The sequence below is a fragment of the Loa loa genome (assembly GCF_000183805.2).
Source record: "Loa loa unplaced genomic scaffold supercont3.318, whole genome shotgun sequence".
Taxonomy (NCBI): domain Eukaryota; kingdom Metazoa; phylum Nematoda; class Chromadorea; order Rhabditida; family Onchocercidae; genus Loa; species Loa loa.
Genome location: NW_018108498.1, coordinates 21,107 through 40,202, shown reverse-complemented (window position 1 = coordinate 40,202; position 19,096 = coordinate 21,107). Strand labels below are relative to the sequence as shown.

At 33.2% G+C, this 19,096-nt stretch overlaps 2 protein-coding genes across 2 annotated transcripts; one reads left to right on the top strand and one right to left on the bottom strand.

Annotated features, from left to right (window-relative positions):
• Window positions 1–308: 308 nt before the first annotated feature.
• Window positions 309–2,247, bottom strand: LOAG_02692 (hypothetical protein; the record flags this gene model as incomplete). The annotated part of the gene is made up of 7 exons (XM_003138229.2): window positions 309–470; window positions 613–748; window positions 898–1,028; window positions 1,303–1,390; window positions 1,590–1,647; window positions 1,758–1,882; window positions 2,165–2,247. The coding sequence occupies 7 exons, from the start codon at window positions 2,245–2,247 to the stop codon at window positions 309–311; spliced, it is 783 nt and encodes a 260-aa protein (XP_003138277.2).
• Window positions 2,248–6,119: 3,872 nt separating this feature from the next.
• LOAG_02691 (hypothetical protein) lies at window positions 6,120–19,087 on the top strand (the record flags this gene model as incomplete). Its single annotated transcript, XM_020446092.1, has 30 exons — window positions 6,120–6,258; window positions 6,707–6,930; window positions 7,580–7,813; window positions 8,290–8,432; window positions 8,618–8,815; window positions 9,151–9,293; window positions 9,493–9,673; window positions 10,181–10,280; window positions 10,384–10,533; window positions 10,659–10,778; window positions 11,221–11,352; window positions 11,562–11,782; window positions 11,985–12,070; window positions 12,343–12,470; window positions 12,605–12,739; window positions 12,949–13,138; window positions 13,385–13,671; window positions 13,821–14,030; window positions 14,164–14,382; window positions 14,534–14,644; window positions 14,870–15,143; window positions 15,361–15,506; window positions 16,173–16,322; window positions 16,782–16,922; window positions 17,043–17,233; window positions 17,605–17,702; window positions 17,786–17,915; window positions 18,071–18,257; window positions 18,463–18,571; window positions 18,722–19,087. 30 exons carry the CDS (start codon window positions 6,120–6,122, stop codon window positions 18,811–18,813), a joined length of 4,869 nt encoding a protein of 1,622 aa, XP_020303526.1. The 3' UTR covers window positions 18,814–19,087.
• Window positions 19,088–19,096: the final 9 nt, after the last annotated feature.

The window sequence follows — 19,096 nt, the reverse complement described above, 5'->3', positions numbered from 1 at the left end:
GTGAGTCGTGCACGTCGCTCAGTTCTAAGTACCTAAAATTATTGANCGTTTGAATTCTAGGAATAAAATTTTTAAGAATTAACCCTGAAAAAAACTACTTGTTAAAAACTTGTTAAAAAACCACACAAACTTCTACTTTTCTAACAAGTAGAAGTTTGTGTGGTATCTAAGTAGTAATTAGAAAATGGATAGTATCGTATTTTCAAAATTTTTTTTTTTTTTTTTTTTTTTTGCGCCCGTAATGCCGAATGCGAGTTTTGGCAAGGAAAGTCAAAACTAAAAGATTGGTATACCTATAAATTAAGTCATCAAACAAAAAATGAAGCATAATCATAACAGAAATTTACTGATAAGTATGTCGGATGCTTGATTTCTGATTCTTTTAGAGCTTCATCTGATCCCAAATCATATTGTCTCTCCTTAAGCATCTCGCTTTCATCACTCACTTCCATCATTTCAAACACCTGTTTCTATAAAAAAAAAAAAAATTCTGTATCATGAACAAGTCTTCTTTCACTTCCATCGAAAGCGAATAGTAAAACGAACTTTTAACGGAAAATATCTTCTTCTTTCACATCATTTCGATTTTTTAGAAAGAGAACTTTTACTTACATGTTCCCCTTTGTCAACATCCATATTATTTGTCAGTGCTTGAGGAACTATATTCACAATGCATTCCTTGGATTCATTTGTGCTTCCTGATTTGCTCTCAATTACATGTTCGTTATCTTCTTTAAGAAGAGCTTCCCTGATAAATAAATTAAAATCTGCATCTAGTTTGCTGAATTATTTCGCTCACTACTAGTTGAAAGTGAAAACAATTACCCTATAGAAGCTCTTACTGACTGCTTAATTCTTATTTTACTAGGTTTAAGATTTAATTAGTTAATATATTACATTTGCTGAGCTTCGGCTGCCGTTAGTGGTCCAAAATCATCGTTAAACAGGGTGTCAATTTCGGGAATTGGTATATCTTCTCGCAACGTAATTGCACTATAATCCAACACAATCTTCAGATGTTCATTTTCCTTTAAAATACAAAGTCATTTGAAAGTGAAAATATAGAACTGGAATCTATGCAAATCTGTTCGGGATCAAGTAAGGCTAATGAGATGACATTATCAAAGTAAGGCTAATGGGATGACATTACCAATGCTTTTTAGTACAGTACCAAAAAGGTTACTAAAACTGAAAAGCAGTGTCTTCCCAATACATTGGAGTGGTAATTATAACGTAGAGACAACTTAAGTTCTCAACAGTAGTAATCAGAAAGGAAATTACAGAAGTGAAAGAAATCCTTACAATAGTTTCAAACGAAGAATCTAGAATAAATAAATCGCTTCGTTTCGCTGCGCGCTTTTTCCGATCCTTCTTACCTTTCATGACAGATCTGCAATAGCTCAAAGATTAAATTATGCTTTGTATACAATAATAAGTTTAGCAATATCATCACAACTTCATGCAGAAACTAAGGCAGTATATAAAAAAATAAAAAAAAAAGAAAACAAAAAGAAAAGGACTGAAGACAAGGATCTGGTCAGAAATAAGAGAAGTAAGATGAAAAACTTGGATGAAGGGAAAAAAAATACTCGTTCTCCTTTTCATCCTGATAACGGCGTAGAAGCGGAATAAATGCCTCCATGTCTCCTGAATCATAAATATTTCAAAACCTCTGATATTCTTTGGACATGCTTATAATTTCTTTAAACTAAAAAAAAAAAGAGATACTTCCCGAAAACTGAATTGCATAAACTTACTGCATAGAATGTCACCTCGTTTTTGCACAATTAGCGCAATGCCATAGGCAAGTTGTGCAAGCAAATAAAGAGAAAACTTGATTTCACCTGAATTACCATTTGGTATTGTCCTGTGTAGAAGTTCGCTGAAAAAAATTAATCTCCCAAATTAGTCTATGCTTCTCTATAAAATCAATAAAAACTCCTGAAATCGTTAGGTTATTCAAATTCTTCGACATATATATCTTGTCCTGTTCACTTCAACTATAAGATAGTCAAGGATGATATAGTCATGTAAGAAAACTTTCGTATATCATAGATTGGAAACTAGATATAAAATATTGATTGAATTTGAACAAGAGAAAAAAATATTACTATTGTAGTACAGATAACAGACAAAAGATCATAATGGATGATCATAAACTAACCAAGCTCGTTGCACATTTATTTCCAAAATAACCTTTCGCGGTGGTCGCCATTTTTCATCAAATACAATTCGCCTGAAAAACATACGAAATAATTAATTTTAAAAATATCTTTCAAGGAAAATAAAGAATTCATAAAATTTCATAAATTCATATCTTCAGCTGATATTATTAAAAAGAACATATTCAGGCACTCTTTGAAGGAGAAATTAATGAAAAATGATTATGAAGAACTTATATTGATTATACTTAATGACACAGTTACAGTAAGATTTCAACTGTTATCATTTGTTTTCATTGTCTTTTCATTATCTTTTTCATTATTTTATTTTTCTCAACTGTTATCATTTATTTTCATTATCTTTTTTGTCAATCGATAACTGTCCTTATTCTGAAATTAAACCGGTCAGATACTGTTGTGGTTGAATACTCCAAATTAGTTCCAGTTATAACTAGAAATCTTAAACCTTATAACTAAAATTAACCTCTAATGCTATTACATGGAAATCACAAATTTGATCATTTTAGTCATACTTTACACTTTATAATATAATTCTTAAAATGACCAACCAAATAACAGCCAATGATTCATTTCTTTTCATCAGTATGGAAGGTATGAAGAACATTTTTATTGCTATCCCGAGATATACCGATGATTTATCCCAATGAATTCGCTCGCAGATTGCCAATAATAATTACACCGAAAAAAAAAAAACCTCGAAGCCAATGATACTTTCTGAAGCTCTATGATACAAGAGGGAACAGCATAACGAATAATTTATGACGAGATAAGCATTTCGAATGCTTTCATATCCATCCTATCATACAATTATGATGTTATCGTAATAGGTAGAAACAGAAATGATATGAGCGTGCAATTAAAATTTATTAAGCAATTATTTTGGATTACGGTAGCATTTGGAGAATAGGGAGAAATGAATGAAGGTAAAGATAGGAACAGAATTCGAATAAAACTTTGAAATTAATCTGTATACAATAGGAATCGAAATTAAACAAAAGTATAGGATGGCTTGAAATTAGCTGAGAAAGACATTTCAATTCGCACAGATAAGATATAGCTCAAAAACGTTTAGCTTCACGGAGATGTAGTTCCAGATGTTTCATTTCACGCTAATGAGACTTAGTTCGAAATATTTAGCTTCACGGAGATCAGATGTAGTTCAGACGTTCCAATTCACGGTGATGAGGTGTAATTCTAAACACTTCCCTTCATACTGATGAGATATGGTTTGAGAAGTTTAGCTTCACGGAGATGAGGTAAAGTGCCGGATGTTTCATTTCACAGTGGTAAGGTATGGTTCGAGATGTTTCACTTCACGGAGACGAGGCATAGCTCAAGACGCTTACGTTCACGCTGATGAGATGCAGCTCGAGATGTTTCACTTCACGCAGATGAGATGTAGTTTCAGATCAGGTATGGTTCGAGAAGTTTCATTTCACGCAGACGAGTTATAGCTCGAGATGCTTTCGTTCACGCTGATGAGATACAGTTCGAGACGTTTTATTTCATGCAGATGAGAAAGATAATTCGAATGTATTCCACCAGGTTTATAGTGCAGATTGTGGCTAGTCATAATAATTAGCATTATATCACTAATTAAACTCATTACAATTCGTAATTATTAATTTCTTTGTAAAACTTGTAGAAAAAAATTATATTTCTTTTAAATTATTGTTCAATTTCCATACAACATATAGTTTTCAAAGGTTCTAAAATGAAAAGAAAAAAAGAACTCATTTTGAAATAGTGATTAATTACAGTGGATTTAAGAACTTAAATAAATTCAATTTAATCTAATCAATGGAAATTAAAATATAAGAATGGAATGGAAGAGAGAGAGAGAGAGAGAAATGATCTCACTTACTCTCTCTCGACAGTTCCATAACCAAAAAAAAAAAAAAAAAAAAACATGTAAGAGTCATAAAAGAGTGCATGATATTGATTGCATGCCCATCTCATCATTCTGCTATATCTTTTCTAGAACTATCCTACCGTTAAGATATATTTTATCTTTTCCGTTGGAGAAATATTCCAAAATGATCGAGAATTCCCAAAGAATTGCTTGTAATTCATTCCAGGATAATTAGTCATTTGTGTTACAGCAGTAAGTGGAAATGAAGCTACAGTAACTTACAGTAATAAGTAAATGGAAGCAAAGCAAAAGACTACATAAATATTAAAGTCAACAAAAATTTTGTATGATGTATGGAGCCATCAAGTCACTTCCAAATAATGCTATTTGAAATCATTCGTCGTATTGTATATTAAAAATGCACATTATGCAATCATTCTTCAATTACCATATTGGCCTAGTTAATTAGTAAAATGAATTGTCCTGATAACCTGGTCCTTAATCATTCAGGCTCGTTTTTCTTTTTGATCAATTACTTTATCCAATGACTGTGTACAATCATCCAATTACCATATTAGCCTGGTTAATAGGTGAAACGAATTGTCCTGATAATCTGGTCCTTAATCATTCAGGCTGGTTTTTTTCTTGATCAATTAGTTTATCCAGTGATTGTATTTACTGTAGAAGGTCGGCGAAATTAAAGGTAAGTTGAGTTGGAAAATAGCTCTGGGATTTTTTTTTCGGATAAATGCGTCAATTATACATCTAATTTGGATGATATACGTTTTGACGGTTTAACAGTAAGTTATGGAGTAAAAACCGGTTCACGGACGCCTAAAATGGTACTGTGATATGATTATTAAGCAATAGCAACATATCACAGCTCAGTTTAGGTGATCGGAAATCCGGTATTTGGAGAGGAATCAACCGGAAGATAAATGAACAATTAGCATCATTGATGATGAGAAATGATGGAAGGAATGGAAGGGGATGGATGTGTAAAAGAGACAAACTACTGCCTCTTCCATCAGCTCATCATCATCAAATACAAACACAATTACCGCCCATTCGATATGATTTCCTTCTTATCCTTTTGTATGATTATGATTAGCAATTTATCTGTCTGGGCGGATTAATTGTCGTCATTGAACGTGCAAATCTTAAAAATAGAATTTTTTCCATCTACCGTAAATGCAATGGTTAGCACGTATTCGAATGAAATGAACGTATACCTTCTAGAAGAAAGAAAGGGAAAGAGAGAGAGAGAGCGAGGAAGAGAAAGAAATAATGGCGGGCGCAAGTGCTACTCTATTTCAAAAAAATCTGCGCTAATCTTCTTCCACCCCTCCTACCCCTCTCATGAACAAAGGAAAATTTCCTAGAGGTATACGGTAATAACATCAATATCTAAAATGGATGAATGGATGTAAAAATATTTCATCGAAAGGCAAACAATGATATGAATATTCGGATGACGGTAGCTAAACTATGATATTCTAATAGAAAGATTGTCATAATTTGTAATAAAGCAAAATATTTTGAGAAAATAACATTCTCCGTAATGGTGCTAAAGATTTAAATGAATTCGTCCAGATGGATTTAATAAAATTCATTCCTTCCGGAATATTTTTACTGCTATTGGTATTTGCCGTGCTTTCCGGATCAGGCAAATTTAATTTGAGAATGTTTGTGGTAGGATTCACATGATAGTAGTTCCCAAGAAGTATTTCCGAAATCGTTCAAAAAGTTGCCGACAAGAATTCAGCAATAGCTGGGATGAGAAGTTTCACATTAACTCAGTAGAAGTAGTATACAGACAAGGGAAATTTGATAGTTTATTCCAGGAATTGTTCGGGTTCTATGTAGGATGGGCCTTGACTTAACCCTTAACCTTTGGCAAATGATAAATTCAAGTTACTTTTGGCCGTAACACTTCCAGTGATTTTCCCAAACATTAATAGTTTAAAAAAAAAAAATACTTTAGAAGAAATCGTGTACTTGATAGAAACTTTTGTTGTGAAATAGAATATATCTAAACCTGAAACTAGTCAATTTTGATTTAAATAAATCCTACACACAACAGGATGACATCATTGGAGAACCAGCTGAACAATCTACGAACGGCAGTTAGTGGACAACTTGGTATAGAGCGACCGCATGTGTCACTGCTATTTGATAAGAAAGACGCAAGCTCATTATATGTGGAAAATGCAGTGCAAATCGGTTAGATGTTTTTCGCACATTTTTTTTCGAAAATTCTAGTTTAGAGTAGCTATAAACTATATAGCACACCTCTCAAGTTATACCTCAAAATAAGGAATAAAACGAAATTTTCAAGTCAACTGCTTAAAAATCTCGTTTATTTTTATTTCACTGTTCAAAATCCACTTTTAAATCAAGAATTGTTCCATCTAGGTGATCTCACTATCCTAATATTTCCCGCAGCTAATATTATCACCACTAGGTTAAACATTTGATATGAATTGGTTAGTGTTAAGCGACAATCTTTTCAATCCCTGAAGCTTCACAGGTTACACTCTGTCAATCCAACCACTAAAACCAGATGGGGTGCTAGTCCAGTCAAATTTCAGTAAAAAAAAAATAAAAAAATTTCAGCTAAAAATCCAATTTTTTTAAGATGCAATCTTTTTCTGACTATGAGCAATTACAGGGCGTACCGGGCTAGCAGAACTACGGAAAATTGATCCGAAAATTGCTGTCGAAGAAGAGGACCTATTTGATGATGCAGCGATTAACGTGCAACGTGCACTTCTGACGAAGGAAGAAAATATGGTACTTAATCAGAAACTTGAACGGGTGATCATACAGCTTTCTGCTTACTTGCATCATCTCTCAGCTAAACAGATCCTGGAATGGTTGATATTTCAGTTTCATGTAAGCCTTAGATACTAATGTTATTTATCTTTGACGCATTATTTCTTAAGTTCTCCAACTTTATCTTCAGTCAAAAATTTTCAGAAAACTTTTCTAACAGTTATTAGTTTTCATCATTTAAAGAACAACAAGATCATCTGGGCAGAATAAAGCCACTTACTTGGGCAGAAATTTTCAGAAAACTTTATTAACAATTACTAGTTTTCATCATTTAAAGAACAACAAGATCATCTGGGCAGAATAAAGCCACTTATTTGGACAGAAATGATAGGCATCGTATATCGCTGAATAATTTTTGAAAAAATGAAAGTATCTAATTGATAGAAGTGATGATGCGCATATAATGAAGATTAAAATAAAAACTGCTTGCAAAACAGTTGACGTCTTTAAAAGATGTAAAATGATAGAGTGAAATTTGTTCCAAAAAATATTAGACAATGGAGATTCCTTGGGAGAAAGATATAGGTTCGGTTTCTTGTCACTGAAATTCTTAATATTTAGTAATGCTTGTACGGAGACAATCCTATAAACGTAAACAAAAGTTTCATGTAGTAATATTATCTAGGATGATTCAGCAAAGCGAAAATTTTACAATTTACTTTCTTTTATTTTCCCGTACTTTATTTTAAAAAATTCATTTCAAATTTAGGTACAAAGTTTCAATGCCGAAACATTATTTATTGCTTTCTTACCATATCACAATTCGAATATATTTGGACGTTTACTCTCAATACTCGAATTAAAAGGATTGGAATATGATTGGGTCAAAGGATATGCTAACTCAGAAGCGCCTATCCCAATGACAAAATTGGTTGTTATTTGTACTTCGAGAAATCACTCATTGCTCACTCTTATATACAATCATATTGAACGTGTCAGAGAGGTTAGTTTTTAATTTTTTGTCATAATTATTATGGCAGTTCAGCCACCACTAGTTTTTTTGTGCAGTTAGTTTGGTCAGTGATCCGATTGGGATTTTATGGGTTTTGAATAGTTCCGACACGGATAAAAACGACATAAATCAAAAGAAATTATTTGGAAAACGTATATTACAGAGATCTGTTCCAATTTTACATGAGACAGGAGGGATATGGGTCTAAATAGGTGGTTGTGGTTGAATAATCCCTTTAATTTGCTTCTGTTGGTCATCCTGGAATGTATTTGTCACAGTGTTGAAATATCAGAAGTTTTCATCGGAAGTTTTCGACGGTAGTATTTGATTTCCAAAATGGAACTCTTTACAGCCAGACTAAGAGTTTTAATTTAATGAAAAATTTTCGGTGTTCCATAAAGATTTATTGTGAGGGAATGTAGTACTGTTTAGTAAATGATCCATTTTATTTGCATTTTTTTTTTCAGTTATTTAGTGCAAAATTTGTCGAGACTAAATTGCCACATTTATTCACCTTTTTTGCTTCAATTTCTGTGCATCTTTTGGCAAAATCCGATGTAACGGACGCTTTAGTTTCGAAGATGTTGCCTTTCCTGGCCAGAGGCTTAATGTAAGTTCATATTTTGCTTTCTTTATGCTGACAAAGCTTGACAACAAATGAATCGCTGCTTTAAAATATGTGTGATTGAAATTATATCTGTTTTTATGTTATCGTATGGGATTGAACAATATCCTGATTGTATTCAGTAGCCTTCTGGCTTACATTATATTTCTGAATAAATGAACTATTTTTAGATCAGATTTAGTTTCTCTGCGGTTGGCATGTCTTACTGTAATAAGTCAGCTTTGCATAAATGCAAAGTTAGTCTCCAGCAAGCTCGATCCAATGATTAAGCTTATTTTGATGAAAATAGATGATTATACGATGAAGGAATCAATTGACACTTTGGTAGTCGTTTGCCAACGTCAGGAAATAACCAGTTTCCCACTGAAGTAAATTCTTTTTATTTTTCAATATTTCCGTGACGTTATAGTTGAGATTGTTTAAATTTTAGCGCAACATTTTGAAAGTTAATTCGATGTGCTTGCATGTCAAACAGAGCTCCTTTTTATCTCACAGACTACTCATTAGCCCCTTTCATTATCTTTTTAATGTGACACAGTTTTTCTTTTTTCCCACAAATGCTAGTGGTTTTTACGATATTTAGTGATGGATGTTCAGATTTTAATTGAATTTACTAAACCTGTGATTCAAGCAACTAAGTAAGAATTCGATATTTTCCTATATATATATGTATATATATATGTATATATTTTTCGATTTTCAGGTTGAAGACCGCTTTAAAAGTTGCTAGAAAGAATGAACACCTACAGATTTCGAAATACATCAATTCTTTATTTTCTATAACGGATATGCGAAAATTTATTGGAGCATTTGTACATACATTTATTCCATTACTGTCAAAATGCGGTAATTTTTTTACTAGTGCTTAGTCATTTCTTGCGTTTTATAGCGTCTTATTGATCTTGAACAACTATTCAAGCTTGTAGTTGCGCATATACGCATTTTTCAGGTCTTAGCTACTTGAGCAAAAGATAAAGGGATGTTCCTTTAGATATTTAGAAAATAATGTAAAATTTTTGGAAATTCCATTGTTTACTGTTCACAGATAATGATGAAAAATTGATGGAATTATGCAATTTCTGCATCAATTGCTTGGATTTGACCGTATTGAATGATCGTATATCCGAAATAATCTTGAGCTTGGTGTTTGATTTAATATCAGAAATGAATGGTTCTGGAAAAATTGCAGATATTTTTTACAAACATATGCGCGCTTTGGTGTTTAGGTCTGTCTTTTTTTCTTCGTTTTTTTTTTTTTCAAGATTTGGACGAGATATGCGCATTTGTTTGTAAGTACTTGGTGTTACAGTTCATGGATCCAACTTTCACTTTTCCCTCATCTTTTCGTTTTCTTCTTTGTTGATATTAATTAAATATATATATATATATATCAACGAAGCATTATCGTTTAATGAAAAATAGTGGAGTTTTGGAGACAGTCTCTGAAGCTCAGCGAAACAATGGTTTAAACAAAATGACTTGATAACGCAGTGAATTTAATTATATTATGTAAATCGCCAGCATAACTTAATCGTCATGTAGAGAACTCATTGTATGGTGTTACGATGTCGTCAAAGAATATGTTACTCTGGACTAGATTACCAGTATTTTTTAAACTGCCAACTTTCAGAACACATAAATATTCTGATATTGATTCGAGGATTTTTAGTTCAATACTGATTTGTAGTATAGGTATGTACAGTGTGGATGTAGTGTAGTGAATACCATTCTAGATTTCCGAATGCGTTTGCAATAGTTAGCTCAGAATGGAAAGTACGCGACGAGGGTGTTTACAATATGTTTCTGAAAGCCTGTAAATTTGAACAGTACGAGGTACCGTTTGTTTCATCCAGCCCTTATGTTTTTGATTTCTGTTCATCACTTTGAAACGTTGTAACACTGTTATTTATATGTTGTTTAAATACATGTTATTTAGATTGAAACTTTTGAAGTGGTTACAGTGGAGAAAAGAAAACGACGTCGACGTCAGAGTAGTACTAAAAACAGTGGAGGTGAAGAGGGGAGTCAACCTTCACCTCATGTTACCAAGCCTACATTAAAAAGAAAGCGACCAGAAGAAATTAAGGTAATAACTTCGACAATTATGCTCACTTTAGGTGAGTGGTGATAATCATTTATCATGAGCTAAGCGCTTAATTCACGATTTTCTGAGTGATTGCTAAAAGATTATTTCAAGATAAGGATTTTCAGCAAGAGCAATTGAATTCGGTCCGTGAACCACCCAAAATCACATTCAAAGGTGATCCATTAGAGAAGCTGATTGATACAATTAAAGCTGAAGACTGGTCACTTGCAGAAGCAGGTCTAGAAGTAGGTCTTTTGTTTCTCTTTCACATTTCATGTCAGTTCTAAAATTTCCTGAAGGAAGATAGTATCATTCTAAAAGTTCAATATGTTTGCATATAGGAATAACTTGAAAGGATTTTCTGATAATAAACTCAGGAAATTGAAAGAAAGCTGTATTCTCAATCAGTAAATCATGAAATCTGTGTCCCTCAGTATCCGAATTGTCACATCACTAACAAATCGTTTACTGTTTTGTCTAACTTTTATCTCCTTCATTTGATCCTTAATGATTCGTCATAGCATGTCAGACTATTCGCTGTCAGACCCTATTGCGTGTAAAAGACTTGATGCATGATCCTGTTCTCTGTATGTAGGGCATTTAGATGCTACTACAAACTACAACGCAGCACAGCAATAAAAATGGTAGCCTTTTGTCATTTTTCTTCAACTCGAATTTTTATTTCAGAAATTAATTACGCCTTGTTATTTGAAAAATCGGGTAGCATCTGAATTTGAAATGTTTTTCTCAAAAATGGTAGCTATTGCACTGGCCGAAGGAGCGCGTTTGAAAACTGCAATAAGAAATGCTTTATCACAAGTAAGTTAAATTCCACTGACTCATTTACAGTCTATAATTAAGAAGTGAGTCAATTCAAGTTTGCCGAAACGAAAAATATTTCCTGAGAGTTCTCGTTAACTTCTTTAAAATTCTGACAGTTTTTCGAATGATAAAGTGTTATCGAATAATGATTTCTTTTTCTAGTAAAAAAGTAACTTCTTGTTTCTGTCAGTTTTTAATTTTTACAGTTGCCGGTAGATTCCGATTTTGCACTTTCTTTATTGAAACCTTATACTGAATCGAAAAATGCTAGACGAAGTCGTGGTATATGTCACTGGTCTTGTTTTAAAGATGAAGACACCGAAAAGTTTGAAAATAGGCGTCTGTTTGTACTGGAATTATTGCTTGTGAATCGCACTCTTCAAGCATCGGCTAAACTGTTCCATCAACTCTATGAAATTTTGAAGGAGTGAGTCAGATTCTCAAAACTTAAATTTTCTTTTGGAAATGCTTAGATCACTTGATAATCCAGCCATAAATATCGATTATCATTATCTTGGGAGGAGGAGAACAAGATTTGTGCGCATTGTAAGGTATTCATTTTATTTTAACTTCTATCGGCCGATTTTTCGCAAGAAAAAATATTGTGTCCAAGTTAGTTACATTTATAGAGTTATGCAGAAGGCTGATGATGACGACAGTCAGTATTTGGAGCAACTGGTTATCAATTTCATCGTATGCTTGGTCAAAAATCCTTGTTAGTCTATTTTCTTTCTTTTTCGTTCATGGATATTTTAAGCCACATCAAAAGAGTAACAGGCGTGTGGATAACATGATATGAAGTAGTTGATATTTTAATTTCAATATAAAGTTATGCCTTAATCGGAAGACAGGATGGTTTGAAACTACTGGTGATCTTCCCAACTGTTTTATTTTCATGTAACACTGTAATTTATTTTGTCTTTTTTTGAACTTTTTTCGTTCGTTTATTCTGTTCCACGTAATCTCTTTATTCCTGTTGTACTTTAGGTGGTTATAAAGTTTTGGCGGACGATTTACAACTAGATACAATCGTTGATATTGTTCGCCATACTCAAAATCATCGGATTCTTCGGGATTGCTTGCAGTTGCTTACGTGTGCTGTTACTGTTTCTCCAGTAAGCTTTCGAATTCCTTTACTGAAATTCTCAAAAACTGAAAATTTTGAAGGTTAACATTGGGAGTAAATTATATACTTTTTACGAATTTTTAAGCATTAAAAATTTATTGATTAATCATTCCGATTTTTTAGAAAAAGGTATTGGCACATCTGATGTCTGTTTATACGTTTATGGGTGATGGAGTGTTAAAGAAGGATAACGATTTAACATTGAGCGTAATTGAGGAGACATTGAATGTGTTATTTTCGACTGTTTTGAACGAAAAGGTTGTGCCAAAATACGCATTGAACTTAATGTTTGGGTTTTTTATTTCTTAAGGAAAGCCTTCCACCGAAAAGCTTTCATATAAGAAAAGCTTTTCAGCAAATGCTCAAGTTAGCTTGAAAATTATAAAAGTGCGTGTCCTATATTTATATTTTAAATTATTTTGAAAACTGTAGAAGTTCAATCTCTTCATTTTCAAAATTGTTTTCAGGATCAGTCGTTTCACGAACAACTGATAACAACTTCTCGGCTATTTGCAACGTCGATTACTGATATTCCAGCGCATCGACGTGATAAAATTTTACGTGCTGTAGCTCGATCTGCCGGTGCGCAATATCTTTGGGCAGTAATTGCCACTCTTTTTGAGCGGTACTGCCTAAATTGGCCCAAAAAACCAGAAGGTTTGTTACAGTAGAATATCTCTTGGTACGATAGGAAACGGTGTTCTTATATTTCTTGAATTTATGTTGGAAGAATTGTAGGATCTGAAGTGGAAAAAAAAAACCTCCTTTATATATATCTGACATTTTATTCTGGATGTTATCAGGCTTATGCTATTTAGTCCAATACTCATAAACATTAAACATACAGCTTCTGCATTAGATTGTTCAACTTTGCAGTTAATTATTGTAATGGACAGCTTTTAGGTCGGATTTCAGCTGAATTGTATGAGGAAATGTCAACCATTATGGTATCGGAATATGATGCCGTGGAACAGCTCTCGTGCACAGCAAGTATGATAAAGTATATTATCGAGTTGGGAGATGATTTTTCAGTTCATGAAAACCCAACTACAACCGTTAGCCAAAAAGCGAAGTTTTTGTCGAAAATATTCGATCGAACGAAACATTCAGTACAAAAATTGCGACACTATCGTTTTGCCATATTGGGTTGGATTGCTAGGCTTTTGGAAAGTGACGAATTCAAAACAAAGGTGACACATTTCTTGTTTGGTATTTTTTCGAGAAAAGCATCTTCTGAGTTATTTATGCAAAAGATCAAACATTTGCAAATCAGTAGAGTCTACTACTTTTCTTGTTTATCAGAATGAAGCAGTTGAAAATTTCTAATTTTCAATTTTAGTTGGTAACCGTTGGTGATAATTCATATGATAGACTGCTTGAAACTGCTAAAGTTCTTCTGTTTTGTTCCGTTGAACTTGACGATTTTGTCACTATGGAGACATCAAATGCTGAGAAACGTTATATGCAAGCAAATTCAGACCAACAGAGTGCAAACAATTGGAAATATTGGATTGCTGTGTCATCACGTGCAGATATCGTCATTGAAAAGGTTCATCCAGGCATTATGGACTCAACTTATGTGAAAAAATGAAAAAATCCGATTGTCTGCTCAGCACCATGGAATTTCAAAAATTTCCGAAAAAGGATTCTCATATCTTTGGTAGTGAAAAATCTCATTTCAGTTCCAAAATTTGCTGCCGAGCAATGTTTGCGGGCATATTGTGGTGGATGTTCTGGAGCAAACTACAACTATGCCAAAACTGAGGGATCGAGCGTTACAGTTTCTGAATGCTAAACTGCTACAAGATGGTTCATACATAAGTACAGTGAAAGTAGATCACTTGAATAGCTTGATTACAAAATTTAACTCTTGGATAAAACCGGTTGAAGAGGGATTTGATGTAAGTTTATAGAACTTAATATTGTTCTAATCAGTCATCTTGCTAATGGCTGCCACTGCATCATCATTTTCTATACCATGTTATAATGATAAGAGGTATAGGAAAGTGAAAAGTTCTTAGATCCACAGTTGTAGTACTAGTTTTATTTTAGGTTAATCTGTGCCAAAAAGCAGCCCACACACTGAAACTGGTGGCACGTAATATGATACCTTCAACAGATTTCATGTTGTTGTCTGAAACGCTAGAATTAACTGTGGATTTGGTAAGTTTCATTTTATATTACATCTTTCTCAAAGATTTTTTTATGGCATAATATTTTGCAAAGTCAGGAGATTGCTCAAAAGATTCAAAGATGCCCAATGTGAAACCTTTGAGTGCAGTAGAATTCACCTCCAAGGTGAAACGTAGTCAACTTCTTTTTTTTGGATTTTAATATATATTTTTCACTTCCAATTAGTTATATTCTGCTTTTAACGTATATTTATAGCTCACTAATCGGAACATGTACGATGAAGCAGTAACGGGTAGTCTGCTTTTATTAGCTGCTGAATTAATGCGTTTTCAACGCGTAAAAAATTCTATTTTATATTCAAATGCTCTGACGGCGATCTGTACTGAAATTCTTTCCACGGTACTTGAAACACAAGATCTAATCGGAACTAATAGTAACCAGCAGGCTAATCTGTCAAAAGATAGTGTTGATAGTGTTTTATGTGGGCGAAGACGTCGCACTCAGCACTCTATGAGTGGTCGTTATGTCAGTAAGTTAGTTATGGTTTTAGATTAAAATTTGAAAAATGATTTCAAATGTAAACCTAAAGATTGACGGAAGGAAATAAAGGAAAAATTAAACACAAGCTTTAAGTCTCATATTTTCTTTTGCTGCACCTTCTTGTTCATTTTATCGAAGAGATATTTTTCAAATTAAAGCTTACTTAAAAACTCAGCTTTCAAAATGCCATACTTTAAAATTTACAGCGAACGGTGATGCACTATTGATTTGTTCACTGGTATGTTTGCAGCGGATTTTAGAAAACTTCGCCGAATTTATTTTCAAACATCTTTCATCTATTCTTATCATCATTTCACGCTTATGTTGCATTTGTGATTATACACCGTCAGCGGTAAGTTTAAACTGTTATTCGCCTTGAAGCTGGTTGTATTCGTTTGTGAAATTCGTTCATGAACAGAGTCTTTTAGCATTCATCAGAGTTCTGTGCACTGTTGACATATACCGAAAATGTTTCTTTCTTTTTTTTTAAATTCAATATGCCAATTTGAATTGAAAGTGAAATTTAGGGAGAAATGATTGTCACTGGTTTAAAATCTCATATATAAGTCAGGAAATTATATTAGCGCAGTGTAGTGAGTACCGAAAATTTTCCTTTCTTTGAGTGGAATATATTTACAACCGAAAACAGTTTTACTTGGGTTATTTTCAGGACCCTCATATTTTTTCCAAGATTTTTATTCAGAATCATATGTAAGTTTAATAATTAAAAAAAGGAAATATAACCAAGTATCAGCGAATCTCTAAGATGACTCAGTTTTCGTTCAATCATTAACTTGTGTTTTCTCATTACAAATAAGGGACAAATATCCTGTGATACAAAATTTATGCAAATTACTGCGAAGGAACGAAACGAGAAGGAGAATAGAGGTGATTTAGAAAATGAGGGTGGGAATCAGGGCGATCAAAAATATCGGACCAAGTCTTTTATCTGCTTAAGCTCTTGCTCTATATGTGACTGTTCTGGGAGAAAGATCTTTCATATGGATTTATTTTTCAGAATTGTTCCACTCAACAGATTCAGCCAGCGAATAAATTTTCAGCTGTTCAGCAACGAATTGCCTCCATATGTCGCTCATTGTCGAAAATGGAGCTAAGGATTGTCTTAGATGCTTTTGATGAAGTGTGCAATACTTTGATAATTGAACCGGCAAGTTTCCGTTTTTATTTCATCTAACATATTGTTCATCCTGAATGTTTGTGGAATCCAACCTGGCGAATGTTGAAATGAAGACTAATATCTGCTAGTAACCCCTTCGTAACAGCGTGCATTGAAAAATTTGTTGTTCTGAATGGACTATTACCAAAATAGTTGTGGAGATTTAATTCGTATTTTCTTTTATATATATTCATTTTCTGTGCTGCTTTGTTTCCTCTAGTTTATTACTATCCCTTACCCATCATGGGAAGCTTTAACTGAAGAATTGCTATTTAAGTAAACGCTTGCCAAGCCTTTTGGCAATGTTTATAATCATTCAGCAATGTTATCATATGTAAGGTTGAAATTGGTACTGTAAAATTAAATGAAAGAACTGCTGAACATGAAGCATTCGGAAAATTATTTGTAAAAGTGTACTTTGACTTCATCCTGTGTGAATTACATTTCTAGGCAGCTGTGGGTATACTTTTCAAGCTGTTTTCGTCGCTTAATGACATTAAAAATAGAGAGATACTGCTGAAATTCGTCGATCGTGTTTGCGATGTTTATTTCCATGGCCTTGATGTGCGCCCAAATAATGCGAAATTGGGAGTAAGTTACTTGGACTTATAAAATGCTTTCAAATAGAAACTTATCCTTTTCTTAACTGCCTGGAAAGTTCCACTTTTATATGAATAGGAATTTATATTCGTAAAAAGTTTTATTTTACAGAAAAATGATGCAATCGACAATGCTGAGCTAATGATTATCGATAGCTTTTTGGAAGTTATTGATAATCTATCTGAAAATGAATTTCGGTCAGTGACCAAATCTCTTCACACGCGTTTGCAAGATGCCATATCACTTAAGGCCAAAATAGAAGTGCGATATCGTTCGATTACAATATTTAGATTTTTGAATCGGTAGGTTTCTTAAAATATTTTGGAAGAAAGGATGTTTCTTTTTTCGGATAATTTCTTTGTTTCGAACCAATCTTGGGCTTTTTTAAGACAATTTTTTTTCGTTTTTTAAATTTAATGAATTTTTCCTTTTACTTGATGATTACACTGCTACACGACATTATGATGCTATTGTTTGCACGATGTGTCTTATTAAAATTTGAAAAGAAGTTTAGCGTTATAAATTATTCTCTGCAACAAATGGTTGATAATAGTCATTTCTTTGGTGGGACTTTTCTGCATATCTTTATTCTAATTCATATTATTTATTAAATCTTGATTATGGTAGCACATGCTTTTGCTTAGTATGCTTTTAGTTTCATATATTATTGCAGCTTTTACGAGTCATACAAAAATATATCACTACCACATTTCGGCCGATTTTTCGGTTTCTTGCCGGACATTTTTTCGCGATGCAATTCTCACATATCAGGTATCTTTTTTTTTCGTTTTGCATATATCAGTATCATGAACTTTTCAAAAACTTTAGAATGCTGCTAGTCAACGTATTTGCAGATTCTCAGTCATTGATATTCTATGATGGCGAAAGTTCGACTAATACTGGGACTATTTTAGTGGATTATTTGTTAACTGTCATGATTGACTTTATAACAAACTGTGCTCGTCATCCGCCATTTTTTACTTCGTTAGTTTTTATTGGACTTTCACTTCCTTGTTCAAACTTTCTCACGGAAATGATAATGAGTTCTTGTAGCGTAAAAGCATACTTTTCTTTGAGCAAGTCAGTAGACATAGTTTTTACTTTTTTCTTCCTAATCAAATCTCATTATAAGTTTTCAGGGAACGCGCAAAAATTGTGCTGGATTTCTTAGTAGATGAATTAGAAAATAAAGACATACCGGGACATGAGCTCCGCTGTGTGCCACATCTAGCTGAATGCTTCTATAATATTATCGATTGCCAAAATGAAATTCTTATGGATATAGTCAATAAAATCATGTTGAAAACGCGTAGTCGAAGTTCAAAGGTATTGTCTTTACAGAGAAAAGAAGTGATGAGTCACAGGCATTCCGAAAATATGTTGCATTCGACCTTGAATTACTGAGTTGCCAAAATTAAACATTTGCGGGAAGATCACCTACCGTTTTGTCAATACTGTTTCCAAATTTCAATAGGAAACAACAGATCAGAATATCGCTTTGAATGTAATGAATAAAATACGGTCATTCTAGGTTCGTTACCGCACGTTATTGGTTTTGGAATGGTTATTCGAGCGTATGGGTGATGCAGTTGCACCAACATTACCATCAGTGCTGCCATTTTTAAGTGAACTTCTTGAAGGTATATCTTTTAATTTGAAAAAGGCATTGAATGGTGGGGAAGTGGAAATCCATTCCTTACCTTCTCCTTCTTGATGTGATGTTGGACAGCAGTCCTATTTTTGACATCGCTTATTTCTTCTACTGTTCTCATTGTTTATTTCATTTTCAGACGATAATAAAAAAGTTGAAATGCAGTGTGATGCAGTAATTGGTGTTTTGCGAAAGAACTTTGGTGAAGAAATCACAGAAGGATACGCTTAATTTTATAAGTTGTGTACTATTATGTCGCATTTGTTTACACTTTATTGATGAATTCGGTCTGGGAACACCATTACCGCAAACCACAGTGTTTTCGGCTTTATTGTCCGAATTACTTTTCAACTTTTTCCATTTTGAAATTTCATGCATCGCTATAAATCCAAAGAGGAAGCACCACTAATTACTCCATTCCCTTATGTTGTTATTGTCTTTGTTGTATCGCTGTTTTGTTGTTTATGTTTGTCAAGTTTTGAAGTTAGGAGATCGTTAAAGCTGCTAAAATCTT